General features: G+C 48.2%; 1 protein-coding gene across 1 annotated transcript; it reads left to right on the top strand.

The window, feature by feature from the left end:
- Nucleotides 1-360: 360 nt before the first annotated feature.
- Nucleotides 361-7,777, top strand: NGB (neuroglobin). Its single transcript, XM_048855230.2, has 4 exons — nt 361-1,084; nt 2,625-2,736; nt 4,088-4,207; nt 5,702-7,777. Exons 1-4 carry the CDS (start codon nt 981-983, stop codon nt 5,846-5,848), a joined length of 483 nt encoding a protein of 160 aa, XP_048711187.1. The 5' UTR covers nt 361-980; the 3' UTR covers nt 5,849-7,777.
- Nucleotides 7,778-14,748: the final 6,971 nt, after the last annotated feature.

Below are 14,748 nucleotides of genomic sequence, written 5' to 3'. Positions count from 1 at the left end.
AGGGACATTCAGAGGCAGCAATGTCTAATAGTTAGAGCAGAGCTGGGTGTTGCAAGAGCTGGATTCCAGTCTTGGAGCTGTCATTGATTTGCTATGTGACCTTGGGTAAGTTTCTTCCCTTCTGTGTCTCTTACTTCATCTGGACAACAGAGCTGGTTGGAAAGTTTCCACCAAAATGGGTTAAATCATCTCTTATGTACTGAGGCTGAAAGTCTATGGTTGCTCTTTGTGTGTGGGGACAATATAACAAAGTGCACAATATTTATTTATTTATTTGTGTAGCTTTAAAAGGATAGATGGAAGGGAGGGAAAGAAAGGTGACACTGTCTCTTTAAAAGCATCGGTGATAGTGTTGCTACTGGGAGCTGCTCTGCGAGACAGCCAGCTGGGAAAGTGCTGCTGCTAAGGAGAAAGGAGCTAGCTTCAGTTCCAGATCCTTGCGCCTGATAGTGTGTGACAGGCACAGAGACAGGGACCGAGTCAGGAGCACAGTTATCACCCTGCACAAAGACTGGGAGAGGGAGACCCAGAGAAACCTGTGGTAACCAAAGAGCAGTGGGCAATTAGAAAGCAAGGAGTCCTTCATTCTCGTAGACACCAGGGAACAATATGGGTCTTTCCCAAGGCACTCTGGTTTCATCTAATTGTTCAGAGAGAGCCTCTTTCTAAACCCACCTGTGCTGCTCCCAGGCTGCAGGTGGCAGGGCAGATAGGAGAAGAGTTCTTGCTCTATTTGGAAATCCCAGAGATGTGATCACAAAGTCTTGTGCACTGTGCAGGGAAGAGCATCCTTGCCACTTAGGGAGTGAATGGTGTGTGTGCATCCCAGCTCCAGAGGCACTGGTAGCCCTAGATACTTGGATTAATAGGAGATCAGTGCCACCTGTAACTCAGAGGGCAGAGTAAGTAGTGCAGTTACTTTCAGAAGGAGCGTAAGGTTGGCCTGGCTCTGTTCTTAACCTCCCTCTTTCTACAATAAAATGGAGAGTGGAAGATTATCCAGCACAGAACAGGCGCTGATCCGGGAGAGCTGGCAGAAAGTGAGTAGCAACCTCCTGCAACATGGCACCATCTTGTTTACCAGGTGAGTAACAGGCTGTTATAGCAACAGGAGGCATCTCTAGCAGGGTAACTCATCCAGATATGAAGTAAGCACCTGGGGTCCTCGCTAGCCTGTTTCTTAGCCATCTTCTCTCCCTGACCACAATCCCTGAATTAAGCAGTGGGAGCTTTCCAATCCCTGATCAGAAACACTTTCTTCTCCTTGGCAATGATTTCTTTTTTCTGGCTTCATCTCATTGCTCCTTCTGTCCATTTGTTGTGATTTGCACCCTGGAGAGAACAGGATTATGAAGAAGCTTGTTTGCATTTAAATCTAGAAGTTTGTTAAAAGGAGAGCAGGGAGAGTGTATGGGGTAGAAGACTATGTGTATTTTTTGTGCCTTTGCAATGATATCCCTCATTTGTTAGCAGAAAATATATTTCTGTTGTTTAAAGAGCTGCTCGTTTCTTCTGTATATGCTCAACTCTGTGGAGTGTATCTAAGTGGCTTCCTAATTGTTTGTGGCACTGGAGTCTTCAGACACAGACAGAGCCCTCGCCACTGGGGAGAGGATCAACTAATTCTAGGATCAATCCTAGCACAGAGGAAAAGGTGCATGGGTGAGAGCAGCTGAAAATCCAACTTGCTGCCTCTTCCAAGCAAATGAGCCCTTAGGGGCTAGAGGAATGGAGGGAGATAGAAAGATACCTGAGAAGTCCCTTAAAATCACGGATCTAAAAAGTTTGTGATGAGCTCCCAGCTTCTTCACAGCCTGTGCAGAATGGAGTGTTGCATCTGGGAAATAAAACACTGCCCAACAGAACTGAACAGAGAAGCTACCTGAGGGGATGTTTAAAAGTTTTGAGAAGGGGGGAGGATGTTGCAGCTGAATGTAAAGTATCTCGGATGAGGTTGATTGTAAGAGATTAGGGAGAAAGCAAATTGGCCATTGTGTGTGTGTCTGTGTGAATTGCCATGCAATAGAGTCCCAGGAATGTCATCAATCCATCCTGACCTCTTGCTCGTTGCACCAGTATGTGAGTTATACAGGAGACCCTAAGCTGAAAAAGTTGGTGGAAGGAGCCTAAATAGGAAGCCAGTGATGGTCTGCGAGCTAGAGGTTTATACGAGCCTGCTCACTGGGGTATCTGGCTGCAGCATTCTGGGCCTTCCTGAAGTTGGTTGAGTTGGGATTCAGGAAATATATAAAATGAGGAATTGCAAGAGTTGAGATGGCAAACAAGCAGGAGTAAGTATTTCAGCCAAGACAGGGTCAAGGATGAATTCCAGCAATGGCTTGGAGCGAATTCTAGGGAGCAATAAACCTACCAGTGAGGAATGGGGATTTGAGCTAGAGTAACAGAGGCTTTTTGTAGCCAGAGATGACCTGAATGGTCCCAAATTATTAATCTTCCTTTCAGAACTCTATGCATTTCACATGATTGGTGGTGAAGTCAGGTCACCCTCTGGGTGGTGCTGGTCGAGGCTGATGGATGGATTGGTAGGGAGGGGTCATCCTCTTGGTGAAGGTGGAGTCACTTTGAGGAGTGTGAAAAGTCTGGGGTTTCTCTTTCTGTTGCAGGTTGTTTGATCTGGACCCTGACCTGTTGCCCCTTTTCCAGTACACTTGCAAACAGTTCTCCAGCCCTCAGGAGTGCCTCTCATCACCCGAGTTCCTGGATCACATTAGGAAGGTAAGGGATGAAGAGGCTGATGTGGTCAGTGATGCACCGTATAGAGCAAATTCCCTGAATGGGAGAAGCCCTGAGTAGCAAACTCTGCATTGGGGGGCTAGGTCTCTCTCAGTCCATTTGCCATGAAATGTCAGGCAGCTCACTCCCTGAAATACAGAGACAGTGAAGTTCTGCCGGGGCAAATCCCAATGTGTTCAGCAATGAGGGCTGGGTGCCCTGTGTCCTTATGCTCTCACCACAGTTATTGATTCACTTTGGTGAAAATCAAAGGACTGGATTCTTATTCTGAAATGTGTATGTGAATTTCATGCTGCTTAGATGATGCAGGACGGACCACAGTCGAGACCGAAGGTCCTCTAGTTACCTACACACAGAACAGGGACAGTCCAAGCACTTAGATAATCACAGTGATGGCATAATACAAAACACTAGATAGAGAGAGAGGCCATGGGCAAAGTTCCTGCTGTAAGTAAAGGGCAGGTGTCACCAGTGATCTCCTCCTGAAAGTTCTCTTGCTGTAGCAGCAGAGCCTGAGAGCCCACAGCCCCTTAAGTTACCTATCATGGGACCCATCATGAGGGACAGTGTTATACACGTTCACCACCTCCTCAGACATGGAGGGTAGAGATGGGGAAATAAAATATCTATATATCATCTTGGAGAATCCTGGTGTGCTTAATGAAGTATAGCAGAATCCCTTCATTCAGTGCTGAAATGCAGCCACCTCCGGGGCGGAAAGCTGTAGCTATTTAGTGACACACTACAGTGCTACAGCATGGTTTGACAGGAAATGAAGAAAAAGTCCATATTCTGCTGAAACTGAAAGGAAAAATTGGGGAAGCGGAATGTGTTTATCCAGGTTGGAATTTGACCAACCCTTGCCAAAAGGGTCATGGGAGCTGTAATGGTCACTTGTGGTCACATCCTCAGCTTCAGGTCTCATCCAACAAGCTACATTTCCAGCATCACAGTGTCTCAGAGAGAAGAGGGCCCCCTATTGAATCACAAACACCACTTGCCATATCACCTGCTGTCCTGTTTAGCTTGGGAGATCTGGTAGGATAGCCTCATAAGGTGAAATGATGTGGCCCTTGGGTTTGCCTTTGCCAGAAGAAGGAGATGACGTACACAAGTGGGGTGGGCTGTGGAAAACACTGTTTTTCAACAGAATACAGGTTTCAATCCGTCTCCGTGAGGTTCTGACCAAGCTCTTTAGCATAAGGGAGCAGAACAGGCTTTCACTGTACAGCAAGCTAATGGCTCCATGACTGATGATGAGAAGGTTGTTTGGAAATTTTGTTCCCAGCCGATGTTCTCTGCTAATTCTGTCCTCTCTGGATTTACCCTGCAGGTGATGCTGGTGATAGATGCTGCTGTGACTCACTTGGAGAACTTGTCCTCTCTGGAAGAATATCTCGCCAACTTGGGCAAGAAACACCAGGCAGTTGGTGTGAAGGTGGATTCTTTCTCGGTGAGGCATCTTCTCTCTTCATGCTACTTTTGCCACAGCATTCTCCCAGCTTCACCCATGGTGCCATCCTGATCCACCATGAATGGCAGTGCATGGTTTCCTCATTGTGCCATGAAGCTGGGTTCTAGGACTTCTGCACATATGTTGCTGGGTTATTTAACTCTGTTGCTGGGCAAGAAAACTGGCAGCCCAACCCAGTCCCAGAATCTGAAGCACCTACAAGGTGACCATTGGCATGCTCAGGGGGAGCCATCCCACATGCTTGCTCTTTAGGTGGACTTGCACTAGCTTGAGTTGTATTCCCTGCTCTTTCTGCCCCGCATCTTAAGCTCGATGGGCAGAGTCTTGGGATGCCATTTGCAAGGGAATACAGCTACATCTTAGGCTGCATTTGCCTGGCACAAGGTTACTGAACCTCAGCCCAGGACATTGCCAGATGTGTGATCAGTTGTCCCAGCTCTCACTTCCCCTCCCTCTCCCAGGTAGTGGGGCAGAAGTATCCCTATCCCTCATTTCAGACCCCAGCTTCCCTGCATCCTACCAATGGGCAGGAGCAGAAACACTAGATAAATGAATTGCGATTATGGAAAGCATCAGGCATGTTAACTTGAAGATACATAGGCTTCGTTCCTTTACCTCCCCGAGTGTGATGTCTTGTGCCACTAGCCATAGTCCTTGGCAGACTGAGCTAGAATCCCCATTACTTGATGGATAATTAGCCCTCTTTGAGGTTTGTTTCTAGCAGCCAGGATGAGGGAGGTTCTGTGGGGAGCCAGTGTGTTTATTCCATATCAGATCAGCTATTTATACGGAGTCAGCTGGACTGCCACGTCAGTGAAGAGGGTTGGGTTTGGGATGGTGTGCCATGTAGTGGAGACTTCCCAGGGTAGGATGGGCTCTGACTATCCAGTTGAGTCTGATACACTGTGATCTCTACCTGCAGCTGTAAATAGCTTCTGAGTATGCCTCAGTTTTGCCTACCTACTTTCAGATGTCATCACTAGCCTCCCCTGGTGCTAAATTAGGGGAGAGTGCAGACTGCCTGCAGCTGGGAGCTAAAGTAGATTAATAATCTTGCCTAGAGTCTCACCCCCACCCCTTTCTGCTGAAAAGCTTCATTAAGCACTGGATTGTGGTCCCTTCAGAAAGGGAGCTATGAGGGAGACCAATTGAGAGCGCGAGGGGAGTGGGTACGAAACAGCGTGAGCAAGGGAAGTCAGTGGGAAGTGAATCAGCCCACAAGAAGAGGTGAGTGGGCAGCTTGGAGACATTTTGGAAAATTGTAGGAGGATTAGAGAGATGGGGAGGAAGCAGGCGTGGGGACAGGGCACCTGTTGGGTAGAAGCTGGAGAATCTGTGTTGTCCTGTTCTGGGCAGTGCAACAGAGAAGGCTCAGAAAGGAGATGATGAATAAATTCAGCAGGAGAGAAACTGACAGCATGGCTGTCCTGAGGCTTCTGACCTCTGATCCTGGTGCCTCTGTTTGGTTTGCAGGCAGTGGGAGAGTCCTTGATGTTCATGCTGGAGAAATGCCTCGGTACTGCCTTCAGCCCGGAGGTGCGAGAGGCTTGGACCAGGCTGTATGATGCTGTGGTGAAAGCCATGAGCCATGGCTGGGATGCACGTAAAGAGGGGAAATAGACCCAGCAAGCTTGGGCTCTGGCTTTCCTCTTCCTAACCCAGCAGCAGCTCCGAGGAGAGAGTTGACTCTCCCTTCCAACCATGCCCATTCCAGGGCCATCTCGGTTGCCCTCTCTGTCTTGCTTTGATATTACCCACATCTCTGCCTCTGACGATGATCAATGTGATCCCCCTTAATTACACTGCAAATGAGCCCTTGTGTCCACCTCCAGGGGGCAGGGTAGAGCTGGGCTCAGCCCGCGGAGGTGGAATGAGCTTGTCCCTCAAATTCCAATTCGTTTGTCTCTCCACCTAAATATTCTCCTAGAGTCATTGCAGGTCGGTTAATCCTTGCTCTTTATTCCCTCTGCATTTGCCCTAGAATAGATCCCAGGCCCTTCCTCACGTAAGGTTAATCACAGCTGTGTGTATTTCCTAGGGAGAGGCTGAGCAGTGTAGCTTTTTGAACGTGGAACTGGGTTAATCCCAGTGTAAGGCTGCTCTTACCAGGTCTGAGCTGCTAGCTGGCTGGATTTGGAGTGACTTGGCCGACTGAAAGCCAGCTGAAATGCAGCAGCTACCAGTGCTTTTTAAAATGTCTTCCCCTAAAGTAAATTACATCAAGTAAGGACAAATACAGACTTTGTATTAGAATTAAAGTGACAGATGCAGCTTTCTCCTGGGAGCAGCTTCCAAAAATCATCCTGGTTCTTGGCCAAAGAGAATATAGCTGGAATTCTTCCCATTTACTGATCATTTACATATTTATAGCTTCCTGGACCCGTAGGGATAACTCCTACCCATCACTGAAATGCAGCTGCTCCTGGGGTGGATGAGAGGCCTGATTAACAGCATACAACAATGCTGTGCCCCACTTTAGGACAGGAATTGAGTAAGAATCCCGTATCCAGTTGAAAACACGGGAGGAATGTTCAGGAGGTAGAATGTAAATACTTTAATTGGAATTTGACCTGAACCCCAGGAATAAGATCCTGACTTCTGTGAAAAGTGTCCCAGGGGATTTAAAATGACCCCACGTGGCTAGGAACTCGGTTTTATGTCTTATCTGAAAATTGCTCCTCCAGAAGCACAGTGTATCCTGTTTGGGACGTTGGTACTAACTGAGGGAAGAGCACATCCTACTGAATGTGCAGCACTGCTTCGTACAGAACCTGGATTTTTCCATGCAGATCTCCCATCTGAGCAGGGACTAGGTAGAACTCACTGTTATGCTAGTGTAACTGCTACCCAGTGCCCTCATGACCCTCACCTTGTAACAGGAGCTCACGTCTGTGGTTTTGGAGCAGCTCTGTGCCAGTTGGCCAGTTAGAGAATCCTCAGTTGCATATTCTAGGGAGGCTAGTGTGGGTGTCTTGGATATCAAACGCTTGCTGAGTTCACTGCATCTCTGATGGCTGCAGCTTCCTTTTATCCAGAGGGATCCTCCTCTTCTCTCGTTATAGGTTTTTGGGCTCCACTCTTCTTTTCCTCATCTGCAGACTCTGACTATGGCACCAGATCTCTGCTCTTACTACTCTCTCTCTCTCTGTGTAAGCCAAGCTGGGTGGATGTGGTAGCTCTCCTCTAACCTGCAACTCCCGGCTAGTTAGGGAGGGGAAAGCAGGGCCTGGATCCAGGAGAACAGCTGGCTGTGCCTGTATATCCCAGGAAGGGAGAGTTCGGTGCTCCCCTGTGGAATTTTGAAAAGTAATCAGTGCATATCCAATACCTTCCCTGCTGCTGTAAACATATGAGGTCAAAGACTTGTTCTCTGTGCGTGCTGTGGCTGGGTGGGCAGCTGCGTGTGATGAATAGATGTGTGTGGGTATGAACTACTACACCAAATAAGCCCCCCGCCCAGCTTTCATAGTCTGTTAAGCTCACCTGCTCTCTGCCATGTTTTGTGTAATTCCTAAGAGAAATAAAGCAGCTGTCTGTATATGCCTCCTAGCCCTGTCTGGACTGTGTTTAATAGACAGCCGTATAGCAACAATGCTAGTATTAAATCACACCTGCCAGGGACTGATACAAGGTGACCCGCAAAGCATTTTTTTTAAAAATGAGTCTCTGCCTTTTTGGCTTATTTATGATTTCAACATAAAAGACCTGAAAGGTTGAAAAAGGGGAGTGGGAGAGGGAGGGTTTTATTTGATTTCTGTGTGAATCTTGGAGATAGTGCGAATGTCAAGTCTGGCCTTGCCTGGCTTTGCTGGAGGACTGCTCAGTGGCCTCAGATGTCTGTTGGAAACTGTTCCCCATGTCTCTTATTGGAAGGGGCAGGCTGTTGAATCTTTAACAAAGACGTCCTTTCCACTCCTGGCTTGTTAACCCATGGAGTTAAATAGCACCTAATGGGATCAAAATGTTCTGAGCAGTAGACCCGTAATCCCTTCCCCTCTCAATTGCTCATCTTCTCTCACTTCCGTGATCGTGCCATTGCGCTAATTCTCCAGTTGCTGTCAGCTATGTCTGCGCCGGGGAACTGATCCATTGCTAACTGAAGCAGTGGGATAGCCCTGCTGGAAGCACCTACTATGCAAGATATTCACGCTAGCCATGTTGCTTCAGGTTAAGGAATATTGTGGTTTTGCTCCATCTCCCTTCTATACTGTGCCTAAGCTAAAGGCTAAAAAGGCTCTTTTTTTTTTTTCTTTACAAGTCCCCTCTTAGGGCTTGCATCATGCCTGCGATCTAGGTAGATACTACAGGTGGTATACCCACTTGATTATGGGAGAAACTGAGGCATGGATGTCTTGAAGCAAACCCAGGTCTGCAGGCTTCTAACCTCGTTCTTTGACCACTCTGTAGGCACTTTGGAGACAGGCTAAAGGAGTGTTCAGGATTGGAGAGTGCAGCAAAACAACTCATGCGTCCTAGACCAGAGAGGGGTCATCTCTCTAGCGCACACTGGTGGTCTTGAGGATGTTTTATGGCTTTCCTGTATGATTAACGCTTTATCCTAGCAGCATTTTCCAGGCCACCAGTCACACCGATGCTCTAGCCGAAGAGGCTTTCTACCCTATTCTGCTATGCCCCCAACGGCCAATCCTTGGCTGTCGTTTTGCATCAGGCTGCATTATTTAATTTTTCAGCCCCAGCTGTGAGAGAGTTTCACACGCAAATGACTGTAATCAGCAGAGTGGTTTCTCTGAGTGACTGAGTGGTCTGAAGTGCAGAATAACAGTGCCCTAAACAATCACGTTAGTGTCAGGTGACCTTTGTTGAGCTGCCTGTTCAGAGAGAGGGAAGTGAGAGCTATCGGCCAAGAGGTTGTGATTACAAACACTGTGCAGAGAGGGTTCTTGCTCCCGCTCTAGGCCTCAACACCTTTGCTAAATCTTAAATGCTAACCTTTAAGTGTGAGGAGACTGGGGGCAAAGACATTTCTCTGGGGTCTGTCTCTCTCCCCACAGAAATCATCCGTTCTGTGACCAAACACTTGAACAAAATAATTGCTGTTATTTAAGTAGGACCTACAGTTCATTGCAGGGTGGTGGGGAGAGGAATGGGACTGGGCTGTAAAATCAGCAGAGGGAGCCAGTGTTAACTAACTTGTAATGAGCAGTTTCAGAGTAACAGCCGTGTTAGTCTGTATTCGCAAAAAGAAAAGGAGTATTTGTGGCACCTTAGAGACTAACCAATTTATTTGAGCATAAGCTTTCGTGAGCTACAGCTCACTTCATCGGATGCATACTGTGAAAACTGCAGAAGAGATTATATACACAGAGACCATGAAACAATACCTCCTCCCACCCCACTCTCCTGCTGGTAATAGCTTATCTAAAGTGATCACTCTCCTTACAATGTATATGATGATCAAGTTGGGCCATTTCCAGCACAAATCCAGGTTTTCTCACCCTCTGTCCCCCCCTGCCTCCACCACAAACTCACTCTCCTGCTGGTAATAGCCCATCCAAAGTGACCACTCTCTTTACAATGTGTATGATAATCAAGGTAGGCCATTTCCAGCACAAATCCAGGTTTTCTTACCCCCCACCCCCATACACACACAAACTCACTCTCCTGCTGGTAATAGTTCATCCAAAGTGACCACTCTCCCTACAACGTGCATGATAATCAAGGTGGGCCATTTCCAGCACAAATCTAGGTTTTCTCACCCCCCCCCCCCCACAGACTCACTCTTCTGCTGGTAATAGCTCATCCAAACTGACCACTCTCCTTACAATGTGTATGATAATCAAGATGGGCCATTTCCAGCATAAATCCAAGTTTAACCAGAACGTCGGGGGGGGGGGGGGGGGTTAGGAAAAAACAAGGGGAAATAGGCTACCTTGCATAATAACTTAGCCACTCCCAGTCTCTATTTAAGCCTAAATTAATAGTATCCAATTTGCAAATGAATTCCAATTCAGCAGTGTCTCGCGGGAGTCGGGATTTGAAGTTTTTTTTGTTTTAAGATAGCGACCTTCATGTCTGTAATTGCGTGACCAGAGAGATTGAAGTGTTCTCCGACTGGTTTATGAATGTTATAATTCTTGACATCTGATTTGTGTCCATTTATTCTTTTACGTAGAGACCGTCCAGTTTGACCAATGTACATGGCAGAGGGGCATTGCTGGCACATGATGGCATATATCACATTGGTGGATGTGCAGGTGAATGAGCCTCTGATAGTGTGGCTGATGTTATTAGGCCCTGTGATGGTGTCCCCTGAATAGATATGTGGGCACAGTTGGCAACGGGCTTTGTTGCAAGGATAGGTTCCTGGGTTAGTGGTTCTGTTGTGTGGTATGTGGTTGATGGTGAGTATTTGCTTCAGGTTGGGGGGCTGTCTGTAGGCAAGGACTGGTCTGTCTCCCAAGATTTGTGAGAGTGTTGGGTCATCCTTCAGGATAGGTTGTAGATCCTTAATAATGCGTTGGAGGGGTTTTAGTTGGGGGCTGAAGGTGACGGCTAGTGGCGTTCCGTTATTTTCTTTGTTGGGCCTGTCCTGTAGTAGGTGACTTCTGGGAACTCTTCTGGCTCTATCAATCTGTTTCTTCACTTCCACAGGTGGGTATTGTAGTTGTAAGAATGCTTGATAGAGATCTTGTAGGTGTTTGTCTCTGTCTGAGGGGTTGGAGCAAATGCGGTTGTATCGCAGAGCTTGGCTGTAGACGATGGATCATGTGGTGTGGTCAGGGTGAAAGCTGGAGGCATGTAGGTAGCATGGCAGTCAGTAGGTTTCTGGTATAGGGTGGTGTTTATGTGACCATTGTTTATTAGCACTGTAGTGTCCAGGAAGTGGATCTCTTGTGTGGACTGGACCAGGCTGAGGTTGATGGTGGGATGGAAATTGTTGAAATCATGGTGGAATTCCTCAAGGGCTTCTTTTCCATGGGTCCAGATGATGAAGATGTCATCAGTATAGCGCAAGTGGAGTAGGAGCGTTAGGGGACGAGAGCTGAGGAAGCGTTGTTCTAATTCAGCCATAAAAATGTTGGCATACTGTGGGGCCATGTGGGTACCCATAGCAGTGCCGCTGATCTGAAGGTATACATTGTCCCCAAATGTAAAATAGTTATGGGTAAGGACAAAGTCACAAAGTTCAGGCACCAGGTTAGCCGTGAAATTATCGGGGATAGTGTTCTTGACGGCTTGTAGTCCATCTTTGTGTGGAATGTTGGTGTAGAGGGCTTCTACATCCATAGCGGCCAGGATGGTGTTATCAGGAAGATCACCGATGGATTGTAGCTTCCTCAGGAAGTCAGTGGTGTCTCGAAGGTAGCTGGGAGTGCTGGTAGCATAGGGCCTGAGGAGGGAGTCTACATAGCCAGACAATCCTGCTGTCAGGGTGCCAATGCCTGAGATGATGGGGCGCCCAGGATTTCCAGGTTTATGGATCTTAGGTAGTAGACAGAATATCCCAGGTTGGGGCTCCAGGGGTGTGTCTGTGCGGATTTGTTCTTGTGCTTTTTCAGGAAGTTTCTTGAGCAAATGCTGTAGTTGCTTTTGGTAACTCTCAGTGGGATCATAGGGTAATGGTTTGTAGAAAGTGGTGTTGGAGAGCTGACGAGCAGCCTCTTGTTCATATTCCGACCTCTTCATGATGACAACAGCACCTCCTTTGTCAGCCTTTTTGATTATGATGTCAGAGTTGTTTCTGAGGATGTGGATGGCATTGTGTTCAGCACGGCTGAGGTTATGGGGCAAGTGATGCTGCTTTTCCACAATTTCAGCCCGTGCACGTTGGCGGAAGCACTCTATGTAGAAGTCCAGTCTGCTGTTTCGACCTTCAGGAGGAGTCCACCTAGAATCCTTCTTTTTGTAATGTTGGTAGGGAGGCCTCTGTGGATTAGTATGTTGTTCAGAGGTATTTTGTAAATATTCCTTGAGTCGGAGACGTCAATAGTGTTCTTGACGGCTTGTAGTCCATCTTTGTGTGGAATGTTGGTGTAGAGGGTTTCTACATCCATAGTTTGTGTGTGTGTGTTTTGGGGTGGGGGGTGAGAAAACCTGGATTTGTGCTGGAAATGGCCCACCTTGCTTTTCATACACATTGTAAGGAGAATGGTCACTTTGGATGGGCTATTACCAGCAGGAGAGTGAGTTTGTGGGGGGGGGGGGGGGGGCGGAGGGTGAGAAAACCTGGATTTGTGCTGGAAATGGCCCAACTTGATTATCATACACATTGTAAGGAGAGTGATCACTTTAGATAAGCTATTACCAGCAGGAGAGTGGGGTGGGAGGAGGTATTGTTTCATGGTCTCTGTGTATATAATGTCTTCTGCAGTTTCCACAGTATGCATCCGATGAAGTGAGCTGTAGCTCACGAAAGCTTATGCTCAAATAAATTGGTTAGTCTCTAAGGTGCCACAAGTCCTCCTTTTCTTTTTGTAATGAGCGTGACTCCACAGCAACCACAAGAGCTGTGTTAATTTCTTATTTCCTCTCACCATGGTCCCAGGGGAGGGATGAGGCAATCAGGGACTGTCACCAACTTCCATGCTTCCCACTTTTGGTTTGCAAGCCGTTCATCCTGGTGACTTCTCCTTCCCGCATCTGTTTTTCCTTTGGCAGGGGAACCCCAAGAGCTTCATTCTCATAATATCCACTACCTCACCTGCCCAAACAGTTCCTGATTCTACCTGTCCCCACCTGTCACTCATATCCTATCTGCCATCTCAGAAAATCTTCCCCAAAGCCACATCTACTTTCTCATTGTGATGGGGTCACTTGCATCAGATCCTCACACTACCACCAGGCTTTCCTTGCCCTATATGCATCTTCTCATATGACTTTCTGTACCACAGTTACCCCCTTCCCCCCAAACTGTCCCCCAGGCCATATCTGTCTTCTGTCTGGTGTGCCAGACCTCCTTTCCTACACCCGCTTCATGGCTGGCCATGCACTCTACCTGTATCCACAATTGCCAACTTTCACATGGTGAATAAACACCCCAACTTTCACAAAAAGCCAAAACTCAAGCTAATCCCATTTCAAAACAAGCCAATCCCTAAGAACCCCAACACTCTATTTGACTAGACCCCCCCGGCGTGCAGTCTGGGACTGTGGTGGGCCCCCTGTGCACCCCTGACTCTCTCCCCCTTGCCCGTCCCCCCTTGCCCCTGCTTGCCGGGAGCTAACAAAAAAAAAGAAAAAAAGCTACAAGCCAAAAACTAGCCCACAAGCAACTCACAAACCAATTAAGCCAAAAATAAGCCCAATTTCTGCATTTTTTCCACGGGTTTGGCATGTCTGCCTGTATCCTGATGGTTGTGAGCTCCACCAGCCTCCCTCCTCCATGAGATTTGCTCCTGAGAATGCCCATGCAATGGGCAGAGTGGGGCACTAACAAGTTCATGGGCTAGATGCACAGCTGCTGTGTGTGAAGTCACTGGAGTTCTTCACCCCCTCATCTGTACAGCCTGGTTCTCGAGTCAAAGCTGCTCCCCAGTCTCCATTGCTGGAGGCTCAGGGTAATTTGTCTCTATCCTGCCTGCTTTTTATTAAAATCAGGATGACAGGAGAAGCAGGAGCTCTGATTTCCATGGTAACAGTACTGTGAGCCTGCCAGGGCAGATGGCTGCCTGCAGCAGCACAGAGTTCACCGGGTAACCCCTTCCCACCACCTGAGCGAGTGTGGTGAGGAGTCCCAAGGAGAGCGGTGCTGGATGAGCATTAGCATGTATAGTGCTGCAGCAGCAGCCAGAGGCCCCTGTGTGCTGGGCCCTGTGCACCCTCAGTGCTTTGGGGCACAGGAGGGCTCTTACTAGATAAGATGGGATGGAAAGGCAAGAAGCCAGAAACCCCTTTGCCTGCCACATTCAACACTCCGCTCCAAGCTGTCTCTGAATGGTAGCCCCGTTAAGGGGAAAGGCTGCCTGGCCAGGAGAGCCTGAGGGGAGATAAATGTATTAAAACCTCTCAGGCTATTTTGACTCCTCTACGTGGTGGTGCTGGGGGTGGGAGGGGGCTTAATGTTCACTTTTCTACTGTCATTTCAAAAGCAGAGGCGCAGGGGCCTGTACACCTAACATCAGGCCCCTGGTGTGATGCTCACGCAGCCCCGTCGCCTCCTGCAGCCCTGCGGGAAAGCTGCCCTCCCAGCAGGCGATGCTGTGTCTGCCAGCTGTTGCTCCCCTCTGCTGGATTGCAGACAGACGAGCAGCTGGTGAGTGGAGGAGGTGGCTCTGGCGGAGAAGGAGGTGCACGCTGGGAAGCAAAATAGGGTGGGGAAGGGAGCGCACACAAGTGTACCCACACAGGTGTGGGAGCAAGGCTGGTTCCAGCCAGCAGAGGGCAGAGGCTGGCTCTCAAACCAGCTTCCATGACCCAGTATTACGCAGAGCCCACTGCAGGCTGCATTGCCTAAGGTTTCCCTTTGTATCCAGTTAGGCTGCTGCCTTCAGCCTTGTGCTAACTGCAGCTGCGGCTGTGCTGGGCTCCAGGTCCCAGGCTGTATCTGTATGGGTGGCAGA

The sequence above is a fragment of the Caretta caretta genome, chromosome 6, assembly GCF_965140235.1.
Source record: "Caretta caretta isolate rCarCar2 chromosome 6, rCarCar1.hap1, whole genome shotgun sequence".
Taxonomy (NCBI): Eukaryota; Metazoa; Chordata; order Testudines; family Cheloniidae; genus Caretta; species Caretta caretta.
Note: the sequence above shows the minus strand (reverse complement) of the source record. Positions and strands in the feature narration are given on the sequence as shown.

Bases quoted from the DNA above. Each gene is read 5' to 3' on its own strand.
- NGB (XM_048855230.2), top strand. From the start codon at position 981: ATGGAGAGTGGAAGATTATCCAGCACAGAACAGGCGCTGATCCGGGAG. The intron at 2,737-4,087 runs GTAAGGGATGAA...TTTACCCTGCAG, and splicing joins TCCTGGATCACATTAGGAAG to GTGATGCTGGTGATAGATGC. The intron at 4,208-5,701 runs GTGAGGCATCTT...TTTGGTTTGCAG, and splicing joins TGAAGGTGGATTCTTTCTCG to GCAGTGGGAGAGTCCTTGAT.